Genomic DNA, 17,533 nt, shown 5'->3' on the forward strand with positions numbered 1-17,533 from the left:
ATAAAATGAAGAAATAAAGTACTTACTTTTTTCAATCAACTTTGAAGATGATTCTTCTTGTACATCTTCGATCAACTTTGAAGATGATTCTTCTTGTACATCTTTGATCAACTTTGAAGATGATTCTTCTTGTACATTTTCATTGCAGTAGAAGACTTTTTTTGAATTTTCTTTTATAATATTTTCAGATCGTTTTATTGATCGAAAAAACCCAACAAGAATAAGGTTAATAGGTATGGTTACTAGGCAACTAATTATTGCTACATAAACCTAGACAAAAACAGTAAAAAATGCAGAACTACAAAAAACATTGACAAGCTGTTAGGGAAATAATAGCCATTTAAGGGAAATCATTTGAAAATTGAAAAAAATTTACAAAGAAATTAGTAACAAAGCATTATTTATATACTTTAGTGGACTTAATTGTGCACTGTCCTATAACATTTTTTACACTTAATTTTTGAGTAATTCCATTTTCAATCTTACAATTTTACGGACAAAGAGAAAAATGAAAATAACAAACAATGATTTAGCAATAATAGTCATTCTTCATACCTGCTCACACCTCATGCATCTACCTAAACCCAATTTATGTATTGAAGATTCCGCAGAAGGATATTCTAACATAGTTCCATCAATGATATTGTATGTTGTATGCATAACTATATAATATTGTATGCATAACTGAGCATGGAAAGATATTTGTGTATATACCTTTTGAATGTCATAATAAGATAAAGTGAAGATTTTTCAAAAATAATATAATATTTTTTATTTGTATATTTTCAAAAGAATATTTTTATAATTAAAGTTTCTATAGAAAAATATCAGAAGAAAAAAAAGTACACAAATTAATAAAAATTGTTACAAAAAAGACTTCAGTAAATAGCCATCAGTATAACCATAAATTAATAAATTATATAGATAAGTTTATAATGAAAAAAAGTTAACTTATTAAATGAGAGATTTACTTGAGAAGCATTTCTTTTAATTTTTATTTGTGTTGTATTTGGTTTTTTTATTAAATTTTTGGTTTCATTTTCTAAGAAATAAAATTAAAAAAGCAACCTTGTTTTTTCTTTTCCATCATTATCTTCAACTGGCAACTAAATATCTAAATTTTTTTAGTAGTATAATAACTTTTTCTTTGGTAGTTAACTACATCACTTTTTAACTTGCAGGTAACTGCCTCACTTTTTAACTGTCAAGTAACTACTTCACTGTTTAACTGGCAGTTAACTGCCTCACTTTTTAACTGGCTGTTAACTGCCTCACTTTTTAACTGACTGTTAACTAAAATATTTCTTGAACAGTTTTATGTAAGACTAAAAAATTAATCTTAACATAAAATTAACGCAATTTATCCATAAATTTTTTTTAAAACATCAGAATCCATATTGAAATAAATATAAATTTGAAAATAGTAAAATTTCATGATGCCATATTTAACCATATTTAATTCTAACAACATTTACCTAATGTGGAATTATTAAAAACTATATAAATTTAAAACACCTCCTCCAATGCTAAAATAAATTCCTATTTCGATAAAAAATAGGTTTAATCATTTTAATGACAATTTTTTTAAACTAATTTAAATGCTGAACTAATTTAATTTATAAAATTGTTCTTAAAAAAGGTTTTAAAGTTTTGAACAAAAATAGTGCCAGATTATAAAATATGGCACTGAAACCTAGCACTATTTTTGCATGCACATTCATTGTTCAATAGCACACACATTCATTGTTCAATAGCACACACATTCATTCAATGGTAAGTGCAACCATGGAACTTTTTAAAACAGTTTAAATTTTGATGTGGTAGCTTTATACTTCAAAAGTCTTATGAATAATATACTGTAGTCACAACTTTTTAAATATTTTTTTAAAAAGAAAGAGAAAAAGTGTGATGATACTTAAGGGTAACTGAAACATTTCAAAAAAAAAAAAGGTTTATTTTACAAACCTGTGCCCAAGTGAATGAAAAACTACCAATCTTATTTTCAACTGATGGATTTGCTGGTGGAACACTGTCATAAAACATAGTACTTGCCACCATGGAAGTCATTAACACAGAAACTGCAACAGACAACCTTTGGGACCTAGTAAAGTTACTTTTAGGTGGACGAGCAAATATTGAAAACCATAAATGAGCATCAGAAAAATCATTTTCTGCTTTTGTTTTAAAAATGTAGCTAAAATTTGAAGTTTCTTCAGCTGATGCTACTGGTATAACACAATCTAATGTACATAAGCCACGATCAACAGCAATCCAACGATGGCCAATAAAAAGGAACTGCTTTTCTGTTTGAAGATCAATGATAATAATGTTTCTATAAATAAAGATACTTGTCACAAAAATCTGTTTGAATAAACTCTAAACTATAGTTTAGAATGTCCTTAAAACTATTGGATCAATATTATTTATATCAAAAAAATAATAACAAAACATTTCTGTTGAATTTTAAATTACTAACCCAATATAAATTTTAAAACAGAAAACTTTTTTTACATTTATTCTATATTTGTTTTAGATTATGTAGTTAAGCCATTCTTTTTTTTAAACATAACAACATGCAATTCAATTTATGTTGAATTGCTTGTTGCTCAATACTGCTTCTAACGCTTGCTCAAACTGAAAGCCAATTCCATTTGAATACTTTTTTTTTGTAGAGTTGCTATAGAGCTATAGTTGTTAATTATAGAATCTCAATAAAAGGTGGTGCTCACAAGTTATGTCTGTGATATGTTACAACATTGTCTACTTTAAAACTTTAAAAATCTAATTTAACATTCTCAAACAATTCTGTAAAATAAACATTGCTTAAGAGGCCTCAATATTGATTTCTATTAAAATTTTTCAATCCATTAGTTCCATCCATCTTAGGCAGTAAACCCTAAGTTTGTTTAAGAAGTTGGATTTAAAGAAAACTGTTCTTTGAAAACTGTCAACTTTTAAAACATTTACTGAACATCAAACTTTCATACTAGAATTTAAAAAAAAGAATTTTTTTATGAATGTTTATTTTCAAATACTTACCTTAAGTACCAACCTCCACCACTATTATCATGCCAGAGGTGAATAAAATCAAGATCACCAAGAGTAGTTTGGGTTGTCATTATGAACACATCACAGCTTGATCTTTGAAAACATTCTCTTTCTGCATCTTTTAAGCGCCTAATTCCACTATCATTTATGTCACCTGAATATTTTATAAATATTATTTTCTGCTAAAATAATACATAAGAGTATTTTTAAAAATCTTATTTTTTATAATAAAATTTAATAATATATTTAAAATTAATGTAATAGGAATTTATCATACTATAAACATAATATAATGTCAGAATTAGGGTCAGCATTTGGCAATGCCAACCTAACTGCTGACCTAAAAGTGTTTGAGGTTGTATATATATATATATATATATATATAGAACTCTTATATGTTGTCTGAAAGTTTTTTCCATACTTTGTTGACAAAAAGTAAAAATTAAAATGCAAGACCGGAATTTTTTTTTTTATTAATTGATAGACTACCTGCCCTAACCAAACCCTCAGTCGATGTAGCAGCACTCCCTTGCGAGCCAGGCTATAAGATAGTCAATGCAGCAACACTCCGCGCATGATTTACAGTAAAAAAAATTAAAATAAAAACATTTTATTAAAAAAAATAAAAATAAAAACATTGTTTATATTGTTAAAAACATTCAGAATGTTTTTAAAAACATTCTGGTCAATTAAGTTTGTGTTTTTGTGGTTTTTTTAAAAAACGATTTATTTGTAATTAAATTAATGGTTTTGACTTTCGTCCAACACGCAAATGTTGGATGAAAGTCAAAAGTAATTAAAAGTAACGTATGTGTTGGTGTAAGAAGAATTTTTTTCCTTCCGTGCTTCCCAAATGCAACAAACTATAGAACTATATATATATATATATATATATATATATATATATATATATATATATATATATATATATATATATATATATATATATATATATAAATATATATATATATATATATATATATATATATATATATATATATATATATATATATATATATATATATATATATATATATATATATATATATATATATATATATAGGGAATGTGGCTAATATTTCACCTGATGCTGAGGATGAAGCTGTTAAATTAGGTCAATTTAGCTGGGTAAATTTAATCAGCTTGAGAGGGAGCGAGAGAAGCAATAAACTAATTACTCTTAAATAGTTATCCTAATGATTTCATGAGAGTGAGAAGGATTACTCCTAATTTAATGTGAGTGGATTTTAGATATTTATTTTCAGAACTAAAATTAATCAAACCTCAATAAATTTTTTACAATTTGGTAAATGAGGCAAATAAATTATTGTGTAATAACTCTATTAAATTAGCAACCATAATTAAATTATAAAAAAAAAAAAACCCTCCCGCATATAAGCAACTAATTAAAATAGTGTTACAATTTGAACATACATGTAAAAAATTTTAAAACTAAATTTGCCAAAAATATTCATTTTTGCATACAAGTAATTTTTTTTAATGTTATCGAGAATTACAGATGTGTTTATTTAACATAAATACATCAAATACTATTATTATTGCATATTGTTTCTTTTCATTTTTTTGTTTTTATATAAGTTTTCTTTATTTCTTAATTCTGTCTTTGTTTAAGTTGATAGTTTTTAGGTTTTGCTCTATTGAATTTTATTTTACTCTAAGAGTGGCACTTTATTTATATAGTTTATAGTCTATTGTTATAAATTTTATGTTTTAATAGTTATAATATTGTGTACTATCAAGTGATGCTAAACATTTTTAAAAAATGAAACTTTTTAAATTTATAGGTCATCTGGCTTTAATAGAAGAAAGGCACTTATAACACAGTACATAATGTTAGCAATAGAAAAATTCAAATTTTTAAAGTATGTTATGTTTCATTCAAGAAACAAATTATTAAATTAAATTAAGTCAAAAATGGATCAATAAAAAACACAACTTTATCTACCAAAAAAGTTTTTTATCGTTTGTTTGTTATATAATAAGTCTGATATATTTATTTATATATGTTTAGAGATAGATGAGTTTACATACATCAAGTGATTTATTTAAGTGCTTTTAAAAGAACGTTTTAAATTTCAGTCAAATATATTGCTTAGACATTTGACAAGAATATTGTTTATAACCTTTGACAAGTATATTGCTTATGACACTTGATCTTCTCTTTGTTTTATGACATGAACCATCAAAATTTATTTGGGGTCTGCCAGATACCAAAGTTGGAAAAAAACAGAGTTGCCCTGATTAATGAAAGCAGTTGGTAAAATCAGTTCATTTTACAGCCATAATTTTTTTCTTCTTAAAATTGAAATAGAGTTTCTGTATATACTTCACCTTGGCAAAAATGCTCTATGAAAGTAGATAGTTATTTAAATTTTAATTTAAAAAGGAGTTAACTTTATGCCATTAACAGCTGCATCAAAAATATTAGGATCAGCTATCTTTAAGTTTTCTTGTATAATTTATGAGTAAATATCAATAACATCATCATTTGAAATCAATTTAACTTACTTGCAAAATAATGTTGCAATAGCTCCTTTGAAAGATAAGATTTTATTTTATTTAATGATGCAATAAAAAGAGAATTTTTAATTCTTAATTAAAAAAAAAATTTTAAATTATAATTTAAAACTAGAAACTACTTTATGTTTATTAGCAACACGCACACATGAAAAGAACGTGAATGCATGCAAAATATATTTTATAAAATTAGATAGTAGCTTAATCAGCTACAATTGAGCTTTTATATAGCTACGATATATAATATCTATTTTGAAAATGCCTTTTTTTTACTTTTTTACTCCATGATACGCAATCCAAGACTATGACATTTTTATCGCCAAGCTTAACTGTTACTCGCATTTCAAAAAGAATGTTTGCAATAAATATTTGTTTCTAAGTTCATAATGAGAGTGTAATATTTTTAAGTGTTTTGACTTTTTTTATAACATTTTCCTTTTTAGCGAAGTCTATAACAAACTATATTAAGTATTATTAATTTTCTTTTAAATACCAAACTCTTTGATAAACAAAGTGTTATTTTATGTATTATTTTTGTTCAAAAGTGTTATTATATGCTAAAAATAGTAAAAACCTAAAATCAATAACAATAAATGTATTTAATCAGATAATAGAATTATTTGATATAACGAAAAAGTCAAAATCAGCAATTTATATAACAAATTATAAAGATAAAATTTGTACAATTGATTTATGCAGATGTTGAAGCATGCTTATATCCTTGCCATACCTGTCTAAGAATAAAAGTAAAAGATCATGACTTTAAAAATTTCAATGCTTGCTTGGTCGCTTGCTTGGTATACTTTATACTTATACTTGTTATACTTCAAGTTAAAAAAAATTCTTTTAATAAACTCACTTCCAACAAGGCTGCAAGCAACCACTAATTAAATTGTGAGTTTTAAATTGCAAGTAAACAAGAGAGCTTAATTGCTTGCAGCCTTGTTGGAAGTAAGTTTGTTTAAAGAACTTTTTTTACAAAGGAGGCATAAAAACTGTAAATTGTATGGGTCAGGAAAATATAAAAGCAGGAGAAAATTCTAAAGCACTGATGTTCACAGAAAAAAACTAGACGAATAAAACTGTTTTGAGCATGAAGAAACAGTAACAGTAAAAGAACACACCTTGGGTAAATGACAAGTAGCAAGAGCTTGTGTTTCGATGGAACAAGTGATATTAAAATCAGGTGCAACAGTATTAAAATGCATTTTTTGAACTTCTCTAAAAAAGAGAGGGCATCATTAGAAGAACCAACCTAAATGCAACAACAGTATTCTATACAAGGACGAATAAAAGATTTATAGAGGTAGCAAATGGAGTCAAATGGTAAAGAATGGAATCAGGAGTAAGAATATACAACCCTCGGAATTAGGAAAAATGAGGTTGGTAATAATTTGCCGACCTCAATCTTTTAGAGGCAATCAGGTCGGCAAAAATTATTTAATTAGGTTGGCAAAAATTATTTGATACAAAGGTCTTACCATAAAACATAGAAACTAGGTCGGCAATTTTTTGCCAACCTCAAACATTTTCAGGTCGGCAGTTAGGTCGGCATTGTCGAATGCCGACCCTAATTCCTAGGGTTGATTATAATTAGCATAATAAAGAGTAAACCTATGCAGATGCGAATATTATAATGAATTGTATATATGGTTTTCATGAGAGGTCAGTAATATAATTCCAAATAATCCAAGAAGATATGAAGTAGAGGAGTCAGTAAGAGTAATGCCATTCATTAATATAAACAATAATCATTAGCAGTAAACTGAGTTTTGTTGAGGTAATAACTTACCAGCCACTGCAGGCCTAAAGCTGTCACAGAAGAGAGATAACATTCATTGCGTGTTTTTAAGCTATCAAAAAGTAAAGATTATTTTATCAAGACTGGAGTAGTTGCAACATCATCACCTAAAAATAATCAAGTAGCTACTTTAAAATTAAAATTATCAGAAAGATCATTAACATATATGAGGAACAACACAAGATCAAGGGAATAATCTTATGGTATCCCAGAAGTTGTTAGAAGTGAAGGGAGCGTTGTTGTTAGAAAAAAGATTATAAGAAAAATCATTATCATAGATGAGTTACAATACAAAATCAAAGATGGAACCTTATGATACCCCAAAAGTTACTGAAAATAAAGGGAGAGTTGTCAAAAAATTGATTCTATAAGTTTGAAAACTTTCCCAGATATATTATATGAAGGGAGCTTATGGAAAAGTCCAGCATGTCAGACATCAAATATCTATTATATATCAAGAGCAATAGCTGTTACCTTGTTGATTCTATGTAACGCATGATAGAACCTTTCATAAAAATCTGAATTCAAAGACATAGCTAATGTTTGTAAAAAGAATTAATAATAAGCAATCTCCAGACTTCTTCAAAACTATAACCTCAGATGCTTTTTTGTGTCTTGTGTGGTTGATCCATGTCTAACAATGGATCAACCTGTTTCTTTTGGATGACAGGAAGAATGTGATCATTAGGTTCAAGAAATAATTTCAACAAAAAGTTCTGCTTTATCCATGGTAGACAAAATAAGTTTATATCCATGTATGATAGATGGAATGTAAGACTTGTTTTTATTAATGACATTTTTAGGTTTTCCAAAAGTCATTAGAACCTAACCTTCAGAGATAAAATATGAGATTTATTAATCTGAAAGTAATGGATTTTGGCATCAAATAGTTTTGCAATTGAAAAAGTTGTTAAATCTCTTCTACGATTTCTTGCAATGAAAAAAAATTTTGTTCTCTAAAGAGTTATTTTTGTGGAATATAAAATGTGTGTGTATATATGTATGTATGTATGTATGTATGTATGTATGTATGTATGTATGTATGTATGTATGTATGTATGTATGTATATATATACATATATATATACACACATTTTAATCCACCATGAAGTGTATAACAATATTGAGATAAATTGATTTTCCAGCTGTTTTTTCACTTTAAAAGACCATTAGAAAAATTTTCTTAACAACCCTTCCATTTACCTTTTGAATCCTTCAAAAAATGAGGTAGGAAATAATAAAAATAGCAAAAATATTTTATCAAAAATTAATCATTAAAAAACAAAACTCAAGGTAAATCAATTGCAGTTATCTATCTATTAGTGAAAACGCTCTTTGCAATTGCAAAAGTGTTTTCACTAATTGCAAAAATGCAATTGATTTCACCAAACAACACATTTTTATAAATGAAGATGATAAAAAAAATTGATATATTATGCAAGAAAATCTTTAAACATTAAGAGCAATGAAGTTTAGATAAAAGAAAGAGGCGGATTGTTCTATATCAAAATCAAAACATTTGATGGAGCTGAAGTTTGCAAATTAGTTTGTATTTTTATATTATTTCAGCTCCCTCAGCATTACAATAAAAATAATTTTGGCTTGTATTGTGATTGGGCTATTTTTGAAAACAAATAGTAAAAATCAAAAGCATTTTACAGATATTTTTAAAGGTAACAACCTACTCATCTCTATCCAATATAGTTTTAAAACTGTCAATTATCTTGATATAACTTTAAACCCGAGTAACAGACTGAGTATAAACATGCATACATTTGTGTATATATAATCATATCTTAATAACTTACCAACAACTTTAAAAAAAATGTTAGACTTGGTTCCAGCATTTCTTCGACTACCAGTATTTACAACTATTTGATATAGGTAATTATTGTCACCTTGATTATCCAGAAGAGGACAAACACCAATCTACATTTTACATATATATATATATATATATATAATATATATATATATAATATATATATATATATATATATATATATATATATATATATATATATATATATATATATATATATATATATATATATAGTATATATATATATATATATATATATATATATATATATATATATATATATATATATATACATATATACATATATATATACAACTTTAACTTATCAGAGCTAAATATTCCTAAAAAAACAGAATAATAATAAAGTAGAAAAACTCTATCAATTTTTTTTATTTACACAGTGTTCATCAATAAATACTCATCAGAAAACTTTCTAATGAGTCTTTATTAATGAACAAGGTGATATATCACTTTCTGATAAGAATCTTTAATTAGTACTAGTATGTTCCTGTTCTTTTAGTACAAATATTTATCAATGTATGTTATTAATGTATCTATTTACTATTAATTATAAATGTACATTACTAATGTATCTATTTACTATTAATTATAAATGTACATTACTAATGTATCTATTTACTATTAATTATTAATGTACATTACTAATGTATCTATTTACTATTAATTATTAATGTATATTATTTATGTATCTATTTACTATTAATTATTAATTTATATTATTAATGTATCTATTTACTATTAATTATTAATGTATATTATTAATGTATCTATTTACTATTAATTATCAATGTGTATTATTAATGTACCTATTTACTATTAATTATTAATGTATATTATTTATGTATCTATTTAGTACCTAATTAATGTATTTTTCAGATACTTTATTCTCTTTTATCAGAGTTTTATTTTGCAAAATGAGTTGAACTGCGTAATTTTAAAAGTCAAAATTACTCATCCACTTAGGAAAACATTTTATTTCCTTTTAAGTTGATAAACACTTCAAAAAATTTAATTAAATTTCTAATACATCTCATAAATATTCAATTGAATTTGGATATGACAATAGCCAATAGCTATAGCAGAACTTAGATACCAACATTCTCAACCTATTTCTTAATCAACCTTTCAACTCATTTTATATTTTGGATCACACACAAATGCTAAACTTGTTCCAAATACTGGTGGCTGTATAAATAATAAATTTTATTTAAAAAATTGATTCCTTGTAAAATCCAAATCGAATAGTTATTTAAAATGCATATTTAATTGCTTGACTCATCAACAATGATTGATGCTACTATTGCTTGACTCATTAACAATTACTGATTCTACCATTGCTTGACTTATCAACAATTTTTGATTTTATCATTTCTTGATTCATCAACAATTATTGATTCTACCATTGATTGACTCATCTTCAATTTTTTTATTTCTTGCTTAAATTTCTGTTCAAGTTCTGTTTAATTATTGAAATCAAAAAATTAAAAGTTCATAGATCAGTAACATGTTTTTCCACTTTAGCATCTTGTTAAAAAAAATCATGTTTTTTAAGAAGTTGCTTAAGTATTTATGTATTTTTAGAAATTGTTCACATATATTCATAAAGAAACTAAAATATTCTCAAATAATGTCCCGACATTTAGAGGGTCATTAATTGAGAACAATTGAACTGCCTGATTTTTGCTTCAAATAAATTCGAAAATCAGGCTGAATACAAGCCACTTTATAAAATAATGTACTGATAAAAACAAAAAAAGTTTTGAAAATTTACATTTATCTTAAGTAGGCTATTAAATAAATGATTTGATTAATTAAGACTGAAGTGAAGTTTTGATGACATTATTTATAAATTGATGACATTATTTATAAATTTATGTTTATGTAAATTATGGTACTAATATTGTGTTTTACATAATTATAACTTTGTCTTATTTCAACAAAAAAATAGTTTATGAGTATAAACTGTTAACATAGCAATACTTAATTTTAATATTAATATATTATAATATATTATTATATATTAAATTTTTTATTAATAATATATTATTATATGATTTATCAATGTCTGAGAATAATTCATTTTAGAACAAGGGATTACTCTTTTTTTTTTTCTTTCAATTTTTTCTTTTTTAAATTCAGCTTAAACTTTTATAGATGTTAAACATTTATTTTTTATGAAGCTAAACTTTTAAAAATTCAAATTCAAATTTAGTTATAAATTATTAAGACAATTAATTTATTTAAAAAAATTTGTCATAAATTTAGGTGTCAACATGTCTGAAATGTTAACTATTTAATGTTAAATATTGTCCCTTCAGTATTATCTTGTTCTATCTACCAATGTAATAAATAAAATGTTCTATCTAATACATAAAATAAATACAAAATATATATATATATAAATAAATACAATGTTCTACCTGATATTAAATATTATATTATATTACATAGAATATTGTATTTATTTATATATAATTTTTTTTTTATGTTTATTTTATATATTAGATAGAACAAGATAATACTGAGGGGACAATATGTTTAAATAAAAATTTTAACTGATTGAGATTTTGATGATATGCTAAATTTGATTTGTTTTCACTTTGACAGCATGTTAAAAAAAATAATGTTTTAGAGAAAATGCACAAAATACTTATTTAGTTTTAGAAAGTTTCTAAAATGAGAAAAACTATGTAGAATAATTAAACATGACTTTCTTAAAGCAGAAAGTATTTACATGTGATTTCTAAGCTGGTGGTTCATACAAGCATTTCATTTTGTTAGTTAACAAGCTTAGTGTAACCCAATGACTGTGAGTAAAGAAGTATTAACTGGATATTAACTGGATTAAAACCTGAAACAAAAATATAAAAAACTATTGTAAGATAATGGTTTGCTGAAAGATTCCATTAAATGCATTGGCTTGTAAGATAATACAAAAAATTTTATAAAAATAATTTAACCCATCAAAATAAAATAAAATTTGGTAAATTCTCAATAATTAAAAAATTATATGCAACACTGGACAAAAACACAAAGGGAGAGAAAAATCAAAATTTTGTACCTCTTTAAGATGGTAGAAAAGGAAAGCAACTACAGTTTTTAAATTTCTTAAATTTTGAAATATCGACCCTATTTTGTGTAACCCTATTGTCCTAGTTAACTTTTTTAAGGATGCATAAGTTCATTAGGTTTTGAATTAAGCCAACCTACCACTTGAGTTAACCCATCCTACCACTTGAGTTAACCCAGTCTTTCACTTAAGTTAACATAGTTTACCACTTCAGTTAACACAGTTTACCTCTTTTGCAAATCTTGTTGTCAATTGTTTTTCCTTCTAGATAATTTAAATTGTGATAATCTAGATAATTAAACATCTTTGTTAAATAGAAAATTTCAAGATAAAAATTAAACCTTTGAAATGTCTTTTTTATCCATTTTCCGTGTAAATATTAATCCAAGTATCCAAAGCAAAATAATAACTCCAACTGTAACAAGAAGAACATAACCATGTTTTAACATTGCTAATGAAGGTGTTGGTATGGGATTAGGGGCTACAAAAAACCCGCCAAAAGCTGTTAAATGGTTGCATTTGCATTGAGTTTCCAAAAAGGTTGAACGCTGAACATCAAGCTAAAATTTTAATCAAATTTGTGTTACTATATTTCAAAACTTCCTTTTAAAAATTAAATATAATGAAAATAAAACTAAATAATACATTTCAAATAATAAATAGTAACAAATTTTAAATTTCATAAAATATACAATAATAAAAGAGAAAAACAGAAAGGAGAAGTTAACGAAATAGCAAAAGCAAAACAAATGAAAGTGTTTATATATGAATTATGAAATGATGAATAAAGTATATAAAAAACAAAACTTTATTAGTAGTAAAAAAAAACATAAATCATAAAACCGGAAAATCATAGCATAGAAAGTAACTGTAATTTTTTGTATCTTGATAAATAATTTTAGTAGATGTAACACTAAAAATTTTGTTAAGGATTATTTATAATAAAAACACAACTTGTCAGGACACTTGAACAATCATCAAAAAACTCCCAATAAAAAAAATGCTAAAAATAAAAAAAGAGAATATATTAGGGATATATTTGATCAAAATATAATAATAAATATAATAAAATATAATATAATAAAAAAGATATAATAGGGATATATTTGATCAAAACAACATTAAGAGAATGCTGTTTTGAAAAAAAAGAGAATAAAAATAATTAAAAAAAAAAAAAAAAAAAACTTGTGGTCAGAAAACTCAAAAGAATGGTCAGAAGATTCAAAAGGGTGGTCAGTAGATTCATTAGGGTGGTCAGTAGATTTAAAAGGGTGGTCAGGAGATTCAAAAGAGCACTCAGCACAACAGAACTTTACTTCTCTATATGCAAACAAAACTTTTTTTATCTTATATTCTAAACCATAAAAAAAAAAAAAGTTAAAAATAGTTAACAAAGAGCATTTACCAAAAGATTTTGTTTATAACATTTATACAATTATCAAAAAAATTTTTTTTATCTTTACCTGACATCCATCAGACATCCATTTTTTTGTAACTTCATTCCAGTAATTACATTCAGCACAAAATGACTTTACTTCATAGTCGAATGTACCATTAAACTCAGCTTCATCAAATGTATATGGATTTACATTAAATTTTTTATCTGGCATTGGACCAACATATGAAAATGATAAATGCAATTCGCTTTTATTTAAGAAAGCATATGTTGAGTTCAAAAAATTCCACAATACTAATGTCCCATCATCAAGTAGACGAACAACTTGATTTCTTTGTATAAATTTAGAAAATTTGTTTTTAGAATCAGTGGCAGTTGCATTAGAAGTAGAAAATCCCCAAAAAGTAGAATTTGTGTCTACAGATACATTATATTTTGTCATAACTACACCAAATTTTACAGAAATATTAAGCATAATATCATAATCAAGTTTAGATGCAACTTTTCCATACTGAATGTAAACAATTAGATTTGTTAAACTACTAAGGTCATTTCTAAACACAAACTTTAGAAGCATTTTACAATCTGATTTTAACAGAAACTTAACTTGATATACATCATTAGGCATTGATAGAGATACAATTTTGCCATTCATTTTTTCTGGGATATTTTTTATGGTAATATTGATTGGTTGTGAACTGTTTCTCACTTTTATTGGACCACCATTCACATCTGAAATAGAAAGACTTTGAGTTTCAGAAAGAATGCTCTGTGATCGATTAATGTCCCATGTGTATGCCAAAAGTTTCATTCTAATATTCTTAAATAATAATATACATAAACATATTAGTATATGACATACATATATATATATATATATATATATATATAAATATATATATATATATATATATATATATATATATTTATACATATATATATATATATATATAAATATATATATATATATATATATATATATATACATATATACATATATATATACATATATATATATACATATATATATATATACATATATATATATATATATATATATATATATATATATATATATATATATATATATATATATATATATATATATATATATATATATATATATATATATATATACATATATTAATTGTGGTTATAAGCCTCTCTCAATTCTATAATTCCAAAACAAAAACCTTGACAAATAAGGCTGCTGCGCAAAGAATCAAGTTTCTTCGTGCGTTCTGAGTTCAATTGCCACCACATCCTTACCAGGAACATGGTGGGGATCAAACTCAGAACCTCAGTTTATGAGGCAAGCGCTCTACCATATATATATATATATATATATATATATATATATATATATATATATATATATATATATATATATATATATATATATATATATATATATATATATATACTGAGGCCTGAACAATGCTTCCATATTGTGCAGATTTATTTTGAAAACAATAGTTCTGTTAAAAATATGTATCAAGCACTACGTCCATTATACAGTCGACATAATTGTCCATCAGAGCAATTAATTTGATTAACTGTGAACCGTTTTTTGCACCACTTTTACTCTACATGATAGTACGCACCCACAGAGACACCGTAGAGTATGTACTGAAGAAGCCATTGCTGCTGTAGAGCAAAGCGTAGAGGAAGACCCGAATCAGTCTATCCAGCATCATGCACAGGAATTGGAACTGTGTCTATCCACTTTGTGGAAGATTATGCATAAAGATCTTGGATTGTGTGCTTACAAAATCCAACTCATGCAAGAATTGAAGCCACACGATCACCTAGCAAGGCGTACATTCGGTGAATGGGCTTAAAACAAGATTGCCGTCAATCCCGATTTTCATAAGAAAATTTTGTTTAGCGATGAAGCTCACTTTTAGTAAAATGGCTACAACTATGAACAGAACTGCCATATTTGGAGCGAAGGCAATCCTCAAGTGTATGTTGAGATACGCCATTTCAAGATCCAGGCCCGTGAATTGGCCTCCAAGATCTTGCGACTTAATGCCGCTTGACTATTTTCTCTGGGGATATGTGAAGCCGCTGGTCTATGCTGATAAGCCCGAAACGATCAACCACTTGGAGGATAATATTTGCCGCATTAGTGCCAATAATACGGCCACAAATGTTGGAAAAAGTGATTGAAAATTGGACCTCCAGATTAGATTATGTTCGAATTAGCCGAGGAGGTCATATGCCAGAAATCATATTTAAATTATAATGCCAAAACATTATCTTTTGAATAAAGTCAGTTGCATGTCATTTTAAAAAAAACACCTTGTTTTATTCCATTTCAAAGTTTTATACCTCTAAAAAATACACCCGCTAAATACATATACATACACATATATATATATATATATATATATATATATATATATATATATATATATATATATATATATATATATACACATACATACAATACTGTGAATAAGTTTTAGACCACCCGTATAATTAGACATATTTACAACTTTTTTTCCCTATGTAATTTTTTTAAGCTGTACTTAAGTTTAATAATATATAAGAAAAGTTGAGAGATATATATTATTTTGGATAAATAAACAAAATTGATGAGGAAACATGAGGAATTTGTTTGTTTATTTATTAAAACGATGTGTCATAACAACTACATCGAAAACAGGATATTCGAAGAATGCTGTTACAGAAATCAGAGAAACTGGCTCCCTTGAAGATAGAAAGAAAAGTGGTAGACCTCCTAAGCTAACAAAAGATGACAATAAATATTTAAAAACCCTGTCTTTAAGAAATACAAAAAAAGCATCAATCGAGCTGGCAAAAGACATTAACACAGCAATTGGGAAAAATGTCAGCTCTTCTTTTATTCCACGGCACTTACTTAAATCAGAATTAAGAGGGTGTGTTGCAATTCGAAAACCATTATTACGGTGTGGGAATAAAGAAAAACAACTTAAATATGCAAAACAACACAAAGATTGGGCCCAGGAAATGTTTAATCGGGTTCTGTACACCGATGAGTCCAAATTCGAAATTTTTGGAATAAAAGGACACCAATATGTTTGAAGAATTGAAGAAGCCTATCAACCAGAGTATTAAACCCTACTATTAAACAAAGAGGAGGCTCTTTACAAGTTTGGAACTGTTTATCTTCATCTGGAGTAGGTGATTTGTTCAGAATAGGGGGCGACTCACCGGGCAACGTTATGTGGATATCCTAATGCACTATGCTGTATCATCCGGAATAAGACTAATAGGTCATAATTTTATTCTGCAGCAGGACAATGACCCAAAACATTGTTCCCGAATGGCAAAAATTATTTAAATGAAATAGCAGAGGAAGGAGTACTGGAATTGATGACCTGGCCTCCCCAGAGTCCAGTTTTGAATATAATTGAGCATATTTGGGATTACCTGGACAGAAAGAAGGTTGAACATGCTCCCCGAAATGCTGAAGAATGTTTTGAAGAACTTTAAAGAGAATGGCACAACATACCCCAGGATTTTATAACTAACTTGTATGAATCTATTCCCGGCGAATATTGGGCAGGAATAGATTATATATATATATATATATATATATATATATATATATATATATATATATATATATATGTATATATATATATATATATATATATATATATATATATATATATATATATATATATATATATATATATATATATATATATATATGTATATATATATATATATATATATATATATATATATATATATATATATATATATATATGTATATATATATATATATATATATATATATATATATATACATATATATATATATATATATATGCAAATATAGAT

General features: G+C 25.6%; 1 protein-coding gene across 3 annotated transcripts in view; it reads right to left on the reverse strand.

Annotated features, from left to right (window-relative positions):
- The window catches only part of LOC100210397 (uncharacterized), a 105,339-nt gene that overhangs the window by 26,125 nt on the left and 61,681 nt on the right, over positions 1-17,533 (reverse strand). For all 3 annotated transcript variants that reach the window (XM_065804166.1, XM_065804167.1, XM_065804168.1), the window contains 6 exons: positions 13,764-14,516; positions 12,642-12,860; positions 9,196-9,316; positions 3,040-3,202; positions 1,966-2,332; positions 27-270 (listed from right to left, as the gene is read on the reverse strand). In XM_065804166.1, the coding sequence (XP_065660238.1) occupies positions 27-270; positions 1,966-2,332; positions 3,040-3,202; positions 9,196-9,316; positions 12,642-12,860; positions 13,764-14,516 (1,867 nt within the window). The remainder of the gene's footprint in view (positions 1-26; positions 271-1,965; positions 2,333-3,039; positions 3,203-9,195; positions 9,317-12,641; positions 12,861-13,763; positions 14,517-17,533) is intronic.

Source organism: Hydra vulgaris, chromosome 08, assembly GCF_038396675.1.
Source record: "Hydra vulgaris chromosome 08, alternate assembly HydraT2T_AEP".
NCBI classification, from domain to species: domain Eukaryota; kingdom Metazoa; phylum Cnidaria; class Hydrozoa; order Anthoathecata; family Hydridae; genus Hydra; species Hydra vulgaris.